General features: G+C 35.3%; 1 protein-coding gene across 1 annotated transcript; it reads right to left on the reverse strand.

Annotated features, from left to right (window-relative positions):
* Positions 1 to 10121: 10121 nt before the first annotated feature.
* Positions 10122 to 12414, reverse strand: LOC144433139 (alpha-N-acetylgalactosaminide alpha-2,6-sialyltransferase 5-like). The gene is made up of 3 exons (XM_078121449.1): positions 12160 to 12414; positions 11079 to 11488; positions 10122 to 10227 (listed from the first exon to the last, which is right to left on the reverse strand). Exons 1-3 carry the CDS (start codon positions 12412 to 12414, stop codon positions 10122 to 10124), a joined length of 771 nt encoding a protein of 256 aa, XP_077977575.1.
* Between the last annotated feature and the right edge of the window lie 7186 nt (positions 12415 to 19600).

Below are 19600 nucleotides of genomic sequence, written 5' to 3' on the forward strand. Positions count from 1 at the left end.
ATCTTTGAAAACACGAAAAAGAGCGTAGAATGTTTAGATCTCAAAGTTTTCCTTGTTCGAAATAACCCCCCAACAATTTTAAACAGTAAATCTGAAACACAACATTATCTAGCTCACGCAAAATCTTAGTAACACTGCTACATTCCATCGTATGGCTTTACTATGTTTTGCTAAACCCGATCACATGGTAACTCGGCATATAGTCTTAGTGATTTTGCGGCATTTCCGTTGCGTTTATGATAAGTGATTTGTAAGGTATAATCATATATGGTATCACTCAGATAAGTTGAGGTACTTCCAATTTAGTTTTTTGAGTGCAGGCTATGGATGGTATGTTGTGAAGTGGCGCCCTCACAGATCGGTCAACCCTTTTTACAGGCTGGTCAGTGCGAGCGACACGATATATCTTACAATCTATGACCGCTATTCATATTCAAAATGAGTTCTGTTCTGAGTACAGAAATGATCAAACAATTTACCCCGACAGGTTTGTCCTTCTTCATCAAACTCATACCCTTCATTACAAGAACACTGATAACTACCATCGGTGTTTTCACATACATGGGTACATCCACCATTGTCTACTGCACACTCATCAATATCTACAGGTGAAAAAATCCCGGAAGTTAATGTAAAACGCATAGAAACACAATCGCAAGGTGATGTCCACTTTCAATGTGAGAATTTTTTCCGAATTGAAATTACATCTTTGACTGAAATAGGACATGAAAGGACATGAAGATGTTCAATGAAAATGAACATTGGAGCATGTATGCAAATACGTTCTACATTTATTTGGAGATGTATCTTGCCATACTCGATAAATTTTGAAGGGTGTGTAGCCTTATAGGATAACAATCTCCATGACTACCATTGCCATATACTCTAGTCCAGGGTTAATTTCTTATACTTAGGGTGAACATACCAGTGTCACATAATTATACTACACCCATGTCTATACTCAGATAACATTATGTACTTACCAGTACAAGTAGATCCGTCATCACCAAGGTTATATCCACTCTGACATTGACATTGATAGCTGCCTTCAGTATTAACACAGATCTGATCACATACTGGTAAATCATTGTTTTCACACTCATTGATGTCTGAAAATGCACATATGCAAAGTACCATATTTGAGGGTTTTTTTACAATGCAGGCACTATAATGTCAGTTTACAATAAAAGTAATCAAACCCCATAAATACATTGTTAAGCTGCCCTAGCTACAATGAAATGTGACTGTTAGGGTCACCAGTCATCGGGTCGTTATCAAATATTTTCTAGAGAGCACCTTGATGACTATATGTATACATATGAAAAAATCAAATAATTTAAAATGGTATGTTACATGAGAGTCATGTTATATTTTTGTGATTATTCTAAGATATATTACTGAAGAACTCTCTTTACGATATTTCGACTAAGTCTTAGTCCCCCTATGTTTATGCTACATCTGTGTTTCACTAACTTCTTCGGGGTTTGGGGACAGTACTTTTAAATCAACGTAAAGTTGTTATTACCAGTACAGGTAACTCCGTCTTCATCTAATTGGTATCCATGGTTACAAGAACATAGATGAGATCCGTCAGTATTCTCACAAACATGGTCACATCCACCATTACCATTTGCACACTCATCTCTGTCTGTGAATAAATGGATGGACATACTAGAATATTTGGTAAAATTGAGAGAATTAGAAGTGAGATTTAAAGACATTCTCGTTGTTATTTATTCCGCGACACTGCCAAATATAACGAAATAACTATTGACGACGTACGAGCTTTGGACGGTGCCGTAAAAGAGGCTACTGTTTACGACGACGTTTAAATATTGTACCGATACATTTAACGACGATCGACTGCTTTATTTTTTTGTGGTCACGGCACCATGATTGGACAACCAAAACAAACGAATAATGACAATTGAAATATCAAACTTTAGCAAAGATCAAAGGGAAATGGTCTGGAACCTATGCTCATTGTTTGATCATTTTTTTGTTTCCTAACATAAACTCGAAGTTACTCATTCTGTATTATTTACTAAATCATGCCTTAGAATCAATAGACACTGGCAGAACTCTTTAACAGGCCGCTATACTACTACAGTTACGAATTTACTTGTAACGCCTGGCCTCAACTCAAATCCTGAATGGCACTAGTAACTGTCATAGTATTATCTCGACAATAAAAGTTCTATACATTCATTTCTATTTTACATGTCAAGTGATTGGGGAATTCTACTTTGTGTTAACAATGCGAGCTTTGATACCATTTTTAATGTAATATCATGTACAAATATGTTGTAAACAAATCAACATAACCTACTTTGGCAAGTATAGAAAGTGATGTTTCATTCAATGGATCCTGATTTATCTGAATACAACTGTATATGTTTAATTACAACTAAATGATATTACAGGGTTGAACCAATCAATTCACAACCAATCAACCAGACAGACAGACAGACAGACAGACAGACAGACAGATAGATAGACATACAGACAGACAGACAGACAGACAGACAGAGAAACAAACAGACAAACAGACAAATAGACAAATAAACGAATAAATAAATAAATAAACGAACAAATAATAAAAAATAACCACACAATTTCAACATACCAGAGCATGTAATACCGTCATCTTCAAGATTGTATCCATCATTACATTGACAGATATATCCACCATGGGCATTAATGCATATTTGATGACAGGGTGATTGTTCAGTGCTACATTCGTCAACATCTGCAAGAAATTAAATATAATTTACAGGTAAATTGATTTTTTTTAAGTCGCTTGATGTACGGAAATAGAGAAGCTAAATAATGAAGGCCGCAGTATATTGTAGACAAAATAGCAATTTCTCTTAGGCCTAAAAAAATAATTGTTTGGTTCCGGTTATCCGACCCCACCTAGTTTGTCACTGCCGATCCTAATATCTTTTTTACATATTCGAGAAAAAAAATTGCAAAAATTGTGAAGTCTCACGAGAAATAGTGGATGCGGAAACTGGCTTCAACTTAAAAAGACAATATAAAGCTATTCTTCCAATCTGTAATGGCTGTACATCTGATAGGAAGAAATAAACAACACTGAGACCATTTGGAAAACTATGGAAAACCTGAACAAGACACTCACACATGAAAAAAGTATATTAAAATGAAATAAAAAATATACCTAGCCACCTATTCTAAAATTGAGCGTAATCGAAACCACACAATATTTTTTAATAGGCCTTACCTGAGCACGTCTTGTCATCATCTTGGAGTTCATATCCTTCAACACATGAGCATTCGTAAGTTCCATCAATGTTTGTACAAATCTGACTGCAACCACCATGGTTATCAGCACACTCGTTGATATCTGGCCAAAGTTCAAAGGTTAGAGTGTAAGTAAGTCACTTTACAAGTTTTTTTATAGTTTGCATGCAATAAAAACTCTGACTAATCACATAAATCTACGCCATTCATGTTTATTTAGTGGTAGTGGTATATTTAAATATATCTCATCTATAAACTCCTTTGTTCAACCAAGGCAAATGTGAATGATCTAAGTGACACTGTTACTACGAGTAGAAAGACGAGTAGTGACAAAAAGCCCTTATTTCCGGTTGAATGAAATACATGTACATATGTTTGGGGTATGATATGATCATACCTCTGCAAGTATATGTCATGAATTGATAAGGAAAATAATGGCGATTTTGAACATTTCATATTTCGAGTATCGCAGAACCAGTGACGTAGACGCACATTCTCATGACGTAGTTGACCAGAGTATAAATTCAACAAAGTTGTTTTCGAACGTTTGCTACTTGGCTTGTGTGAGGTATACTTGTATTGTCACCTTAGATTACCTGTGCATGAGTTCGGAGAACATTCACTGACGGAGTATCCAATGTAGCAATCACATTCCCAACTACCAGGGGTGTTCTTACACACTTGTTCACAGTCATGGGTACCCAAAGTACATTCGTCTTTGTCTTCAAAGATAACAAAGTAATATTATGATTAGTATATCTATATTTATCGTAAACTTGAATTTTTTGTGTATTAATATAACAAAATGAATTTAAGTCTATCAACATACATACAATGGTTCCTTTAAAAATATTTCCTTGTCATGTGATCATATGGTACATGAGAACAATTCGTTTGAAAAAAAGGGAATTTATTGATTTAGCCATTGATTCTGTTGTTGAACTATTTTGTTGACTTATTGAACTACAGTTGACTTGTCGAATGTTTAGAAGAGACTTAAAATCCTTGTTTCGATTGAATATAGTTTTTTATGTGTGTGCATACCTCCAGATCGCCCGGATGTAAACTTTTATCCACTGTTCAGAGGCAAATTGCATACGTCCGCATTCTAGGAATTTTGTTCAAAATATGTACAACAGATTTGAGACGATTTAATATTAGAATTGATTGATGTGTAATCATTTTACATTTTACATATGACGTATGACGTATTTTGTGACGTTTATCAAAGATTTTTGACAATCTTAGATTCGTGTAATTGTACATACCAAATTCACAGCAAGTACCCGTCCAGCCAGAAGAACATGCACATGATCTCACCAACGGCATACCACGTCCATGGCATCCTGGGTTGTTACACACTCGAGTATCCGACAAAGCGTAGTTGCAAGGCCCACAACTGGCCGTTCTAGTTACATGTCGTGTACGACTTTGCCTTCCGCCGTGACCACACGGTGCCGAACACGAGCCCCAGGAACTCCACCCACTGACTGTACACGTAGTGCAACGACGACGTCTACGACGCCAGAAGAAACCGTCTGCAAAATCCGGTATAATGAACAATATACACAGAATAAGGCAAGCGAGCAAGGTAGACGTCTTCATAGTTGTACACAGAATTGTAGTGCTGGCTGTCAAATAAAAAAGAAAACTTGTCATATATATTAACAGAAAATAGAACTTCTTACATTGACACATTTTCTCATCTGATTCGAATATGTTTAATGTATAATTGTTACATTGTAATCCTGATTACCGAAATGTAGCTCACAAAACAGTGTTGGTAAGACTTTTGTTGCACGCGAGACGATGGATATAACAGTGTTAAGTAGGAGTTTCGCTGAGTTAGACTATATGATTCTGTTCCACTGAGGTAAACTGGTTTCAGTTGTAATGGTTTTCAAACCAACGGAATGACATTGATATGGAAAGTGTATGGTTAAACTTACATGCACTATTACTGGTCTACGAGGATGGCTTTTTTTGGACGACTAACGGAGAAGTGTAAACTTACCCAACTGTCCGTGGCTGGTGAAGCAGTTGCTTTAAATCCGGCAGCATGGTTTTATTGGTGCATAACTCACGTAGATTTAAGAGTCTAAAATTGGATTTAGGGTTATTACGGCCAATAAACAGAGGTGAAACTGGATAGAGTCCAAAAATACGAATTCGTGCCTAGCTGTACAAGGAAATATAGTGTGGACAATAACCTACAGAATATAAATCTTAAAGTCACAGTATATTCACCAAACTCTTTCCTTTTCTTTTCTTTTCAATCTGAAGAATAGAAGATAAGAATAGACTAGACTAGACTAGACTGGGCTAGAGTAGAGTACAGTAGAGTAGAGTAGACTAGACTAGACTAGACTAGACTAGACTAGAGAAAATTAGACTAGACTAGACTAGAGTAGATCAGACTAGACTAGACTAGACTAGACTAGACTAGATCAGACTAGACTAGACTAGAGTAGATGAGACTAGACTAGACTAGACTAGACTAGACTAGAGTAGACTAACCAGAGTAGACTATTTCACAGTAGCTTAGACCACTCGACTTGACTAGATCTAACCACAATAGAATAAACTAGACGTAAGTGACTAGACTCGACTAGACTTGACTAGATTATACCAGATTAGGCTAGACTAGAACAGAATAGAACACAGCCGAATGTTATGCAACGGAATAATAATACTAGGATGAATAAAAAATAGAAAATATAATTTTATTTTGCACTATAGTCTGGCTAGACTAGAATATATTTGACTAGACTAAACTAGATCAGAAAAGAACCGAACCCAATGTAATACCATTAATTATGATAGAATGCTCGAATTGGTATACAATCTGAGCTACTGTAAAATACTTGTCTATATCACATAGAATGTGGTAGTCTACAATAGACCTGTCATATTGGTAGATATGGCTAAGTTCTGATTATATAATGCAAGACTAGAAAATAACAGAACAGATGAGAATAATAGAACGGAACTCCACGTGCACTTTAGCGTTACGCGCAGAAGACCAGGAAATAGATATGTTATCGGACTCCTAATTTCCGAATGACGTCATGGTTATAGAGAATTTTGTTGATTTCAAGTACCAAAATAGAGGATTATGTCATTCTAGTGAGAAGGGAGAGACAGGGGATTTTTTAACGTACGTAAATAACTGGATCAACACCTCAAGTGGCATTATAAATTTGGACCTCTCGTCAACTCTATAAATCTTGTTATTCGTTTCAACGTAACGTACAGTCCGTTTCAAGTTACCAGCCACCGCTCTGTTTGATACAGCGATGGAACTACGTGTTCTACACCAAGCAAGACAACAAGATGTCAATTTCTTATTATATTTCGTCTATTTGATATGAAATAAAATATTTAATATTAATCAAACATACAGCAACTTGACGCAGACACGCGGGCGTCAAAGGTTTGATGTCAGCATTTGATGCCTGCATCGACCATTATTTCATATCATTTGGATAAAATGTAGCAAGAAACTACCATGGCCAAAGACGACAAATCGGTCTTAGACTGATTCAAGTGTCGGTCTTCTAATTCAAAATCGGTCTTCTAATTCAAGTGTCCGTCTTCTTATTCAAAAATCGGTCTTCTAGTACTATACTATATACTATAGTGTAGGTATAGAATAATATTATAGTATAGTATTGTACAGTATATAATATAGTATAGTATAGTATATAGTATAGCATTTTATACTATACTATACTATACTATATTACACTATACTATACTATATACTATATGCTATGCTATGCTATATACTATATACTGTACTATATTATGCTATACTATACTAAACTATACTATATACTATACTATACTATACTATACTATACTATACTATACTATACTATACTATACTATACTATACTAGACTATATACTATACTACATATACTATAGTATAGGTATAGAATAATATTATAGTATAGTATAGTATTGTACAGTATATAATATAGTATAGTATATAGTATAGTATTGTATACTATACTATACTATACTATACTATAGTATATACTACATGTATATACTATGCTATGTTTTTATTTTGAATTCTTACAATTTTTTATATTGCGATGTGATAAAATGCAACATTCCTGATAAAAAATGCAACATTCCAAAAACCCTGTATAACAATTATTGTTTTGCAATATTTGTAAAGTGTAAGTTTTGAAAGCAATAAGCTAAACCAAAACGTGAAGATCATGTTCACAAAAATCGTACAATGTCACACAAGCTCAACAAGCGAACTTCGTTCGTTTAGGGGGAAGGGGTGTGGCGCCAGTGTGATTGCTGAACTTTATTCCGTACTTTCGCATATTGTATGTTGTATAACATGTCTTAAATTGTTACCCTTATATATAGATTCGACTACACTAAGCCTTGGGATCGATCTGCAGAACATGTTCGTTCGGCAAAACAAGGAATTTGTCATTATTCAGCATCAGTGCATTTCAAGGCGAACCACATACATGTAGTATCATCTACAAATGAAAAAATGTACTTATAGAGAATGACACGCACACACACATACATACATACATACATACACACATACATACATACATACATACATACATACATACATGTACATACATACATACATACATACATACATACATGCACACATGCATCCACGCATGTACGCATGCACGCACATACACGCAACACGCAAACACGCATACATACATAAATACATAGATACATAAATACATACATACATACATACATACATACATACATACATACATACATATCAAATTCATTTATTTCCAACTTACATGAAAATAGCATGTACAGGTAAAGTATTTACATAATTCCTTTACAGAATACACATACAATACCTTGCAGGAAATCACAGTGACTAGTGAATGAGTTTCTCTTGGTCACTTATGACAAACGTTCACGCGATATCTGGTTGTTATGGTACCTACATCTTAATCTCCAATTTTTGTAAGAACGTATTATCGAGCTTACACTACAATATTTGGTGATGGATTTGGAATTCCAGCTTTGATCAAACCACTTATGACTTTATGATGTACATTTCCGAGACTTCCAATGACAATAACTATTATTTCTGAACGAAAGTTTGTGGTGTTTATTTCTAGTGAGAGTGGAAAATATTTGTCGAACTTCTTCTGAAAACATAATGAAATATGTGCATCAAAGGGTATGGACACTTCAACTAATATTGGATGTTTGTTCTGTTTATCGATGATAGTAATGTCTGGTCGTTTATGCTGATGTTCAAAAGTTCTCATATGGGCATCAAACATTTCAGGTTTTAAAACAGTATCTTTAAATGTCTCCTTGCCAGGATTACTGTTCACGATTTTACCGAAGATTGAATCAACTATTCTATTGTGTCTTTGTTGGTATAGTTTCTGAAATTTCGTACAGCCATTCAAAATGTGTCATACTGTTTCGGTGGGATGATTGCATATTTTACATGATTTAGTGAAAGACTCTGGATAGTACAGGGTGACATATGATCTCAGATTATCGTCAATCTTGTGATTGTTGAGGTAAGTGGACGATACACCATGCTTTACTTTCCCTGCCTCTGGAGTCACTCTTCCATGTGAAGATTTCGCTTTAAACTCGGATTGATATTGCTGCAGCAGCTGCTGTTTAGATGTTGTGTAGAATTTGTCTGGCGAATCGAAGGTTATTGACACTTCCTCGTCTACTGCCATTTCGTAGATGTATTTATCGTCCCCTTTAATCAAGGAGATGTGCTGACGCTTGTACATTTCATGCAGATTTTAATACCCAAATTGACTTTGGCCAGTTAACTTTGGACTGCTGTACAATGTTGCTAGGCAAACATGGGATGATTTCTTTAGGTATTTCTGATTTGTATCTTTAGAATACACACCATCATTCGACCGATGTGGTCTTTTTTGCTGAATATATTTGTTGTTATTTTTGAGTGTCTATTCAGATACCTACCCATCCTTCTTTTTAGCTCCACTGTCAGCGAAAGCTGCGCGGAGTCAGACAGACGAAGACAATGCCTATAGTACTTTTGAACCTCAGTCTAGCTTTACTAAGAAAGGCCTCATAAATTAAACTGAAATCTTCTCAGAAGACATTTAGTCCGTCATAAATACACATTATAGACTACTCTCTGTGAGTTTGACATGGTCGTGGACAGACTTGTGTGGTATAGAAGTCAGTGTTTGTCTGTTGGCAGTTCACGGAGTCCATTACAGTCGTATTCGAAAAACAGTGTTTTACGTGGTTCTGGGAACCATATTACTGTGTCTTATTTCTATTTATAGATTACAGTATTTTCTTTGTCTCCAGACCATGGTTATATACTGATTCATTTTTGTTTTTGTATCTTTGCATAATTATATATTTCAAAACTGATTGCTTTGTTACATTTCTTGATCACCACGAGGGATGGCGAAACGTGATATTTGCCACTTTTGATTCGTTCCACCCAAAAAATGCATTCCTTTCCGCTTTAAACTTGTGGACCTCTCTCCGCCTTCGCTCATGTGCATTGTAGTATCTACATTCTGTCCAGCCGGGCTTGCTGTAATAGTGGTACCATGTTTGATCATTGGGATGATCTCTGCAAAAAAAGAAGAAGAAAGGAACCGATATGATTACGTCAAGGTAAACAACGTTATAAATACTAGTATTTGCAACTTTTGTAGTGCACGTACCTAAGTACAACATATTGAATCAATGTTTCAATGAAATATGTGCCAATTTCTGTGGTGTAGGACAAACTAAGTGCAATATGGCCAATTCAAATATATAACATATCCTGACATTTGCATATCATAGAAGCTGCCGTAATCATAGATGAGACCCTTACCTACAAAATGAAGGATTGGACATTCCATGAATCGTAATCTTGTCACATATTTCAAGAGAAAACATTACAGTAAACCAGCCAGTAGATGCCCATATATGTCCGCTGTGGAATAGCAAAACATAAACACATAATCAGCCTTATTAATAGGGAACTTGCAATCCAGACTAAGCATGCTCAGACGCAAAGGACTATGGGATTATCTGTGGTTATCGTAATATCATATCTGGAGCTACCGATGAAATAAACCTCCCACACTGGGCAAGCTAAATATGAATTGAACATTTGTGGTTATAAACACTTTAACAACACTGTTTACAATACTAATTGATTAGTATGTATTATCACATTTCCCATGATGCAACATTCAACATGGTGGGTTTGCAAGTTCCCTAATGGCGTCCATTTGTTAAAGAAGGAAGGCGTAGCCAAAGTTAATTTTGTACAGATCTAGCTCATCCGATTCCTTCTATTCCATATTTTTTTTATTAAACGTGTCTATATACATGTGTTACTTGAAAGCGCATTCGGTGTTGATTTTGATTCAGACGTTCCTTTGGCCACCTTTTCGCAGTAAATTATGGATGGGTAGTATCTTTCCTAATTGTGAACTTAAACTAACTATATGCATCATATTGTCACAATATATAACTTCTCCTCAGTAAAAATTGAGCAATTGAGATGAATCAATTTGACTACTACGCACCATTACATTACTGGTAGATATGCCCCATACAAGCAAACCCCACTTAAATATTTAATTTGTAATCAATTAAAAATGATATACGATTATAACTATCACAACTAAATTTGGGGAAAAGAAAAGTAAGATTTAATTAATCCACACGTAAAGAGAACACTCCCTAAACCACATCCAGTGATAGAGACAACGTCATGGGCAGTCATTGACATGGAATGACCTGAAAGCAAAATTTAAAGATGACGCAATTTCTCACATTTTATAACTTGTTTCTTTTTCGTAACGGCTTTGCATTTCGTACAGCTTTTCGTTTGTAAATATGTAGAATTTGATATGGCTAAAACTCTTCTGGTACTCGGATATCGTATAAAATGCACTGCTATTGTAGTCTAGGCTCAGCTGCTCGAGTGAAACCCAAAATATGACAATACCCGGTGACGTAGAAGGGTGGAATAATGCTGAAGGGTCAAATCCCCCAATTGAGGCAAATGATATAACCCGAATTGTAGTTCGTCTGCCCACTTCGTGTTCATAGCCTTTGACAGGTGCATTGTTCATTCTCATAACACAATCAGTCCGGTCAATCTCTCCTGCCGCATTCTGACCAAGAATTCGACCAGAGCTGCTAACAATGGCACACTCACCACATTGACGGTGTTCCAGATGCTGCAATATAATTATGGTTATTGTTTTTTTTATCAAGATTTTGCGACTCAAATATTTTGTGTACAGTAATAATATAAGAAACGATATCAGAGAGGACGAGTAGTAAAACAGAAAATATAGTAGAATTGTTAAGTCACGGACAATGTTCGTCATTTTCTTGATGAAATATAAAGAAATACACCATACCGATAAATTCACGATGGCTGTATAAAATCTAAGTCGGGCAAACAATAATGGGTAATTATCACAACTAATTAACAGATAAAATGTCTTTTTTTTTACAAGTAACTAACTTACTTGTAAAAAAAGACATTTTACACTTGTTAGTGAATATATCTTTGGTTACTTGGTGAAAACAATATCTCAGTTGTTGGTAGTGCAGGTATAAAGTTGTTGGCAAAATGTAGACCGTGTGATTTAATCCAATACTATTTCAATTTGCATAATTGGTTTTACAATTAGAAGTTGTTTCTAAAATATGCGATCTATAATGACAGACCAAAGAACTGGACCTCTTTCGTTTCATGCCTGGTTTTATCTAGTTTTAAAGTGACAGTACCATAGCTGTTTAGTGGAGGTGCAACCCTAAGGAAGTTCTCCCTCCCCCACATAGATTGCTTCCATAGTAGATGTAATTTTCTATAATTCCAGTCACAATTTTCATTTCTCACCTTTTGTGAATCTGCTATAGCTACGTATCCATGCAGTTGATTGATTGTGGCATTGACAACATTTGAAAGCCTATTATCCTCTACATAGCGAAGTACCTTCACCGTTTCCTCAGCCACGTGATTAGCAGTGGTTCCTTTTACTAGACCGACTGTGTGATTAGCTGTGTGACTGGTTGGTCGATGACTAGCTTTGTTAACAACGGTTTGTTGTTGACTAACTTTAACAGTGGTTGGTGCGTACTTCCATGATGACATGTAGAATACTAAAGCGAGTAAAAGGAAACCGTTCACCAACACGATAATGTGGAAACATTTACGACCCTGCAGCTGTAAAGTGGTAGAAGTGAAAGAAATTATGAGAGAGACATATAAAAATGAACCTACTAGGTCGTAAAAGAATAATCAGATGGTTTGTTCTGAAAATGCTTGTACGGTGTCAACTAGAGTATTGTCCACAAGTTTGGTCACCCCATCAGAAGTATTTAATCACTGACATGGAAAGAGTCTTGCATAAATTTCTCAACAACCTTTATTTTGGAAAATCGTTCCATAGTAAAGGATTAAACCTCGATTGCAGTAATCTTTGTCAGTATTTTAATATTCAAAGTCTTAAATCTCGGGGGAAATTGCTGGATGCTGTAATTTTTAATACAAATGCTCCACATATAAATCCATCCTTGTTGTTTTAACGCAATGTATATTGTTGCCAATGTTCCGTTTCATGTGCCCTCCAGGAATCTCCGTTCCCACTACACATTTAAAATGGCACGTTTTAATTCTACTCAAAGGAAAAACTCGTGTCTTTAAATGCAATTATATATTTGTGCCATGGGCTAATAACGTCTCGAAACTGTAAATATAATATCGAATAAAAATGTGAAGTTAGAGACGCCAGCCTTACTTCCAGTCCCAAAATTCATAGAGTGATGTTTCGGTATATACATCTTGAAATGTACGCCCCGATAACTCCTACACTATTGTTGGAGCTATCGGAGCGCATATACCCAATACACGATGTACAAGTTGTGAATAGTCATAGCGTCGTTAACAAAGTATCGAGCTAGCTATTTTGCCACAAGGAGAATGGGACACGTCAGTATCCGATAGTCCCGGCTCGTAGCCTACTTACATGTATAATAGGGTAGAACATGAGATTGAAAACACGCATACAATCTTTTGTGGACTGATCAAGCGAGAAGCACTGTCAATAAAGCACGGTGACCTACAATGGTACGGTGTTCGAATTACCACAGCCTATAGTACACACCGAATTTCGTGTATGTATATATATATATATATATATATATATATATATATATATATATATATATATATATATATATATATATATATATATAACTCGGTGAGTATCAATCTGCTAAGACAGTGCTCTATACCGCAGTGGCAGAGCGTAATAGTTTTGGTAGTACTGGAACTCTTTCTTGGGTGTAACTCGGAGTTTCACGCATATTGCGATCATCAGAGTGTCTGATGATCGCAATATGCGTGAAACTCCGAGTTACACCCAAGAAAGAGTTCCAGCACTACCAAAACTATATATATATATATATATATATATATATATATATATATATATATATATATATATATATATATATATATATATATGTGTGTATGTGTGTGTGTGTGTGTGTGTGTGTGTGTGTGCGTGTGTGAACATGCTTTAAGAGTAATAAGATGGCGTTGTGTTACAGTATTACACTATTGTGTATAATCTCATGTGTACACGGCCTTGTATAGTGGCCCACAGGGGACACCACAGACTCTATTGCTTTGAACACAACTTTTATTTTTGAAGAGCTAACTTTTTATACTTTGTACGAAACATATTTTCCAAGAACATGCTTTTAATTGATTATATAATGTAATACAGTTGGATAATTGTAATCACATGATTATTCTTAAGTATTATGATTAGGATCCGCATATCAAATTATGTAAATCTGCCTTTGTGTTAATATCTAATATCACTATCATTTGGGATATTTGTCATGACATAGCCCATTGATGTCACCCCAAGGTGTCGTTCACAGTTAAGTTCGTTCAAACTATTAAAAGTATGTTCTCGGGAAGCAAAATTTTAATTCAAGTATTAAAAAGTTTGTTCTCTGGATGTAACATCTTTGTTTACAAAGTAATAAAGGTGTACACTGGAAACATAAAATTTTCCTATAAAGAATTAAAAGTTTGTTCTTAGAAAAAAAACTTTTGTTTGAAACGATTGAAAGTTTACTCATAAAAAATAAAAGTTCCCTTTAAAGAATAAAAAATTTGTTGATCAAAAATAAAGTATTTGTACAAAATATTAAAAGTTTCCTCTAGAAAAATAAGTTTACTTTCAAGAAATGAAAAAATTGTTCATCAAAAGTAAAGTTTTTGTACAAAATATTAAAAGTTTACTAAACTTTTCCTTTCAAGAATTAAAAGATTGTTCTTTGGAAACAAAAGTGTTGTTCAAAGTGATAAAAGTTTACTCTTGAGAAACAAATATTTCATTCAAAGTATTAATAGTTCTTTTGAGAAAGTTTTGTTTAAAGGAAGAGTTTGTGGTGTCATCTGTGGGCCACCGTATCATCAATCTGTCTCTAGTAAACGAACTTTGACCCCCTTTAAGTGATACCAGTTTTGACATCGAACGAACATCGGTGGGTACAAGTCGTACTCGTAACGATATGCTGGAGGCTTTGCTAAAATATGTGTACATCTTACATTACCTTCATAGTAGTTGCCAAGTACCAACAAAGGCATTCGTTTCCTCTACTAGTTAACGCCCCGTCGCCTGCAAAAAAGCAATATAAATTCTACCTAAACAACTGTGAACTTGAAAGTGTATCATTATACATATATCTATGCATTAAACTAAACCTTACAGGGAAACTTAACAAGGCTCAGCAAGATCTAACCAAAATAGCATTGGAAGCATGTTTTAAATTAAAACAATATCTGTTCTAATAAGAAGGCCAAATACCAATGTTTGATGCCACTATCAGACCAATCCTATTTTACTGCAGTGAGGTCTGGGCTGGTGATGTTATCAACTCCACAACAAATTTAAGAAATACCACAAACCCCAGTGAAAAAAATGCATACACGATTCTGTAAATTTTTACTCAAGGTTAGCCCAAAATCTTACAATTTAGAATGTTAACTAGAACTAGGGTGCAGCCCTAAGAAAGATTTGTACTAAGTTTCCTTAAAATTTATGCAGTAGGTTTTCAGATATCGTGTGCACAGGCAGACAGACAGACATACAGACAGACAGACACATACACATACACACACACACACACACACACACACACACACACACACAGAGGCAGCCAGCCAGCCAGACAGACAAACAGAAGAATAATATTACAATCCCTTACAGGAGGTAAAATACGTACGTAGCAAGTTTCATCAGTAGTTTTTGAGATATCCTGTCCACACACACACACACACACACACATACATACATACATACATACATACATACATACACATTATATACATACATACATACATACATACATACATACATATCCATACATCCATCCATACATACATACATACATACATACATACATACATACATACATACATACATACATCCACACACACACACACATACACACACACATACATACGTACACGTACGCGGACACACAGACAGACAGACAGGCAGACAAAAGCATAGCATTACACAATGGTAGCTCTTTTCTCAAAAAGCTCTGGTCTGTAGACTCTGTACCCTCCGCTCTGTCATTTGCGTCCAGTCATTTACACTAAAAAAATCAACACACGTTTGTGATGACAATATTTACCTGTAGTAACAAACTATCACGAAGTCTATCTATAAGTACAATGACTGACTGCTTGATCAGTAAATTAGACATTTCCCAGCTTGTTTTCGTCCTATTGACGTGAACTTAATTTAACCTTATCCTTTCCATTGGCAGTTCACTGATTTTCTTAAATGAAAGGAATCTTTCTCCAAACTGATGTGATACGGAGCACTTTTTAACTCGTTTGCACATTTAGATATAAGCAAACAACAAACTCACCTGACTAATCAGTTCCTTTAGGTCTGACACTTCAGTTAAAATGGCGTAGTTCAGTCCCTCATGGACATGTCTTTGTTAGCTAACCTTGTCACAGGCGACTAACTCTTTTGAGTTACGCATGCCTTACACAAAGGGACTTCTTGACACGACCACTATATATCACAGTCTCTGTATTACACAGACGGGCAATATGTAACTATTTCCCGTTGCAACTAATATAAACAAGTTCATATGGCCTGAAAGTCACGTAACATAATAGTAGAATTTGCGTCATCAGTATTATATGTGTGCCCTCATATAGTCAGGGCTCCATGGCGAAAATTTGAAAAAAAATTGCCCGGCATGAAGTACAAATTTTGGCAGTATGTTTGGTTAGAGTAACATCTAGGCCTTCAGAAAATTGATGTTGCCTCTCTGGTAACATTGACATCATTTTGAAGGATGCTAAAACATTAAAAACGTTATATCTCGTGCCCCAGTATTGGTATAATCATAATTAAAGTATGTTTATATATATTTTAGGGAACAGGGAACTCAATTATCACATGACCTTTTACGATTCAAGCTAAAGGTCATAGTCAAATTCAAGGTCAACTTAATTAATGGTGAGGCGATTGTTTATCGGGCGGTCTACTAGTGTAAAAACATAAACGCGTATAAAATGAATATAATGGTATTGGTTTTTAACGTCTTTAGTTAGCAATATTTGACTGACAGGTATAATATCGATTGAGTATACAATGTTGCAACGTTTAGTGGAAGGTATAGATTTTTCTTTAACCTAGAGCATATTCTACCGGTGACCGGTGAGCGCTCCGCTGAACCTATCACTGACCTATTGATAGCATGATTTTGTGGTGAAATCTTAGAAGTAATATTTCGACTTTCTCTCTTTATGAATATTGTTTTCATGGTCATTCTAAGGGACCGGACAGAATTTACGGCAGGGGGTGGGCCTGGGGAGAAATTATCTTTGACTTGGTTTTTTTCCTGGCCCCCCCATCCACTGTGACCAAAATTTCACAGCCCCCCCTTTCAAAAGTATAAAAATTTCATGGCCCCCCCAAAAAAAAAAAAGAGAAAAAAAGTGCACAATATCCTGCCCCCTACAGTAACTAAAAAGAGTACAATTTTTTTTGTTACTGTAGCACAACTGTAATATTTCTTTTGGTACTACTATTATGTTACTATTTCAGCCCAAACAACTTAGTAGTTGTAGAGGAAGTTTTTTAGAAAACAAAAAAAACAAAAACATTTTGACTATACATGTAATCATACACATGTGGTATAATCTTGTTTATTTCCCAACTAGACACCATAAGTAGTCATCACTTAATACCAAGGCATTTGATGTGGTGGTTTTAACTGTCATTCACTGATACATACACAGAAACACAGACACAGAGTAAACACACATTCACATGCGTGATTTGTGAAAAACTGTAGTGGGGACATTTGTGGGGAGTATCTATTAAAAGGACATCACATCACCTACATAGTGTATTCAAATATCTATTTATACTCATAACACAATAACTATCTAATGTCAGACATTTGTGATGTCATGAAGTGCTAGCAAACTAAGGATTTTATGCACACTGAGGTCTGACAAATATAGCTTTCACTTTCCTATTACACCAAATGCATTACCAATACCCATGTAAATGTAAGACATTTGTGACTTCATGAAAGTGCAAAGAAATTCAGAATGTGTGGAATACTTAGATGTAATCAATATGCTTTCAGTTCCAAAACCATACGTATTTAAACCTATAGTGTCAGGAATTTGTGTCTTCATGATGGGGACAGCAAATTCAGAATTGTATTCAATACACTGTACAGTGATCAGATGAGTATTACTCACAGTTTTCTAAACCATTCACATTAAGCTTGAAGTGCAGTGTCAATGATGAATAGCCTTTGCAATACAATCCCTTTATTCATAATCTTGAATTTATATAAAGGCAAGTTTCCATGATCCAGCCAGTCTACCTGATCTAGTTTGAACAATAAGGGAGCCATCCTGGTCTTTTTGATGGCTAGACCCATTTTATTCGCTGTCACTCTCACTCTCACTGTCACTGTCACTAGTACTTGATGTATCGGTGTCACTATCACTACGAATTTCTTCTAAAACAATATCTCCTTCTTCACTGTCACACAGTTCCTCTTCACTTTCATCACCTGTGTTCTTTTCAATCACTGACTTCTGTTGCTCTCTTGAAGTTCTTCTTAACACATCACATGTAACAGCTTTCAACATGTCATCCTTCCTACCATGTATGTTTAGTTGCTGATATTTCAAGTACTTGTCTAATTCAGCAACCTGAACAGAGCTTAACTTTCCATGCACAACTAAGTCAAGCCAATTATAGTCCTGGTACGGCTTGATTTTCTTCTCTTTTTCTGACTTAACCTTGTACGCATTCTCATTTCTTGAACATTCTTTAGGTTTTGCAGGTGTTGAACATATGCTTCAATATGTTTGCAATCAACATAAAATAATTTTGAAAATTCTTCCACCTATTATTGATTGTCAATTCATCCTTTCTGAATTTCCTTGTGATATTTGACCTGGGTTGCCAGTCATGTGCCTCTCTCTGCTTTCCTTCACTGTCAACAGTTGGACACTTAGGAACTGGAAGATAGTGCATTGGACTGTCCGGGTCTGGTACAGGTTATGGAATTCTTACCATCTCTGGTCCCAACCATGTATATTGACTAGAGTATTCATATACCTCTCCATTGCTTTAGTGCAAAGTCACTGATGAAAAAACACTTAACACCACGCAGACATCTAAATGCTTTACAATATTTAGTACAGATAGATGCATTTGATGATGCTGAGGAGGGAAATAGTTTAATTTCACTGGTTTTAGATAGAAAGAAATACAAGTCTTGCCTCACATCTTCAGACTCTAGTGAGTCTGAGAGTGAAACTCAAGAATAGTGTCAAGGAAAGAAATAAAACACCTATATATATATATATATATATATATATATATATATATATATATATATATATATATATATATATATATATATATATAAATAATATCATGAACCATACAGTTCTAACCCAAATATTTCGAAGAGACGGAGCTCCTCGTCATCGGTGGGTGTCCAGTTCTGTCAAACAAGTCAAGTTCTGTTGCACTTTAAATACTGAAGACAGTGCAACAGAACTTGACTTGTTTGACAGAACTGGAGACCCACCGATGAAGAGGAGCTCAGTCTCTTCGAAATATTTGGGTTAGAACTGTATGGTTCATGATATTATTTATATATAGAAACTCAGTGTTAAGTTATATATATATATATATATATATATATATATATATATATATATATATATATATATATATATATATATATAT

The sequence above is a fragment of the Glandiceps talaboti genome, chromosome 3, assembly GCF_964340395.1.
Source record: "Glandiceps talaboti chromosome 3, keGlaTala1.1, whole genome shotgun sequence".
Lineage (NCBI taxonomy): Eukaryota > Metazoa > Hemichordata > Enteropneusta > Spengelidae > Glandiceps > Glandiceps talaboti.

Coding starts and splice junctions, on each gene's coding strand:
- LOC144433139 (XM_078121449.1), bottom strand. CDS start 12,414: ATGTCATCATGGAAGTACGCACCAACCACTGTTAAAGTTAGTCAACAA. Junction 11,489..12,159: donor CTATAGCAGATTCACAAAAG/GTGAGAAATGAA, acceptor ATTATATTGCAG/CATCTGGAACACCGTCAATG. Junction 10,228..11,078: donor AAAGAAACAAGTTATAAAAT/GTGAGAAATTGC, acceptor GCTATTCCACAG/CGGACATATATGGGCATCTA.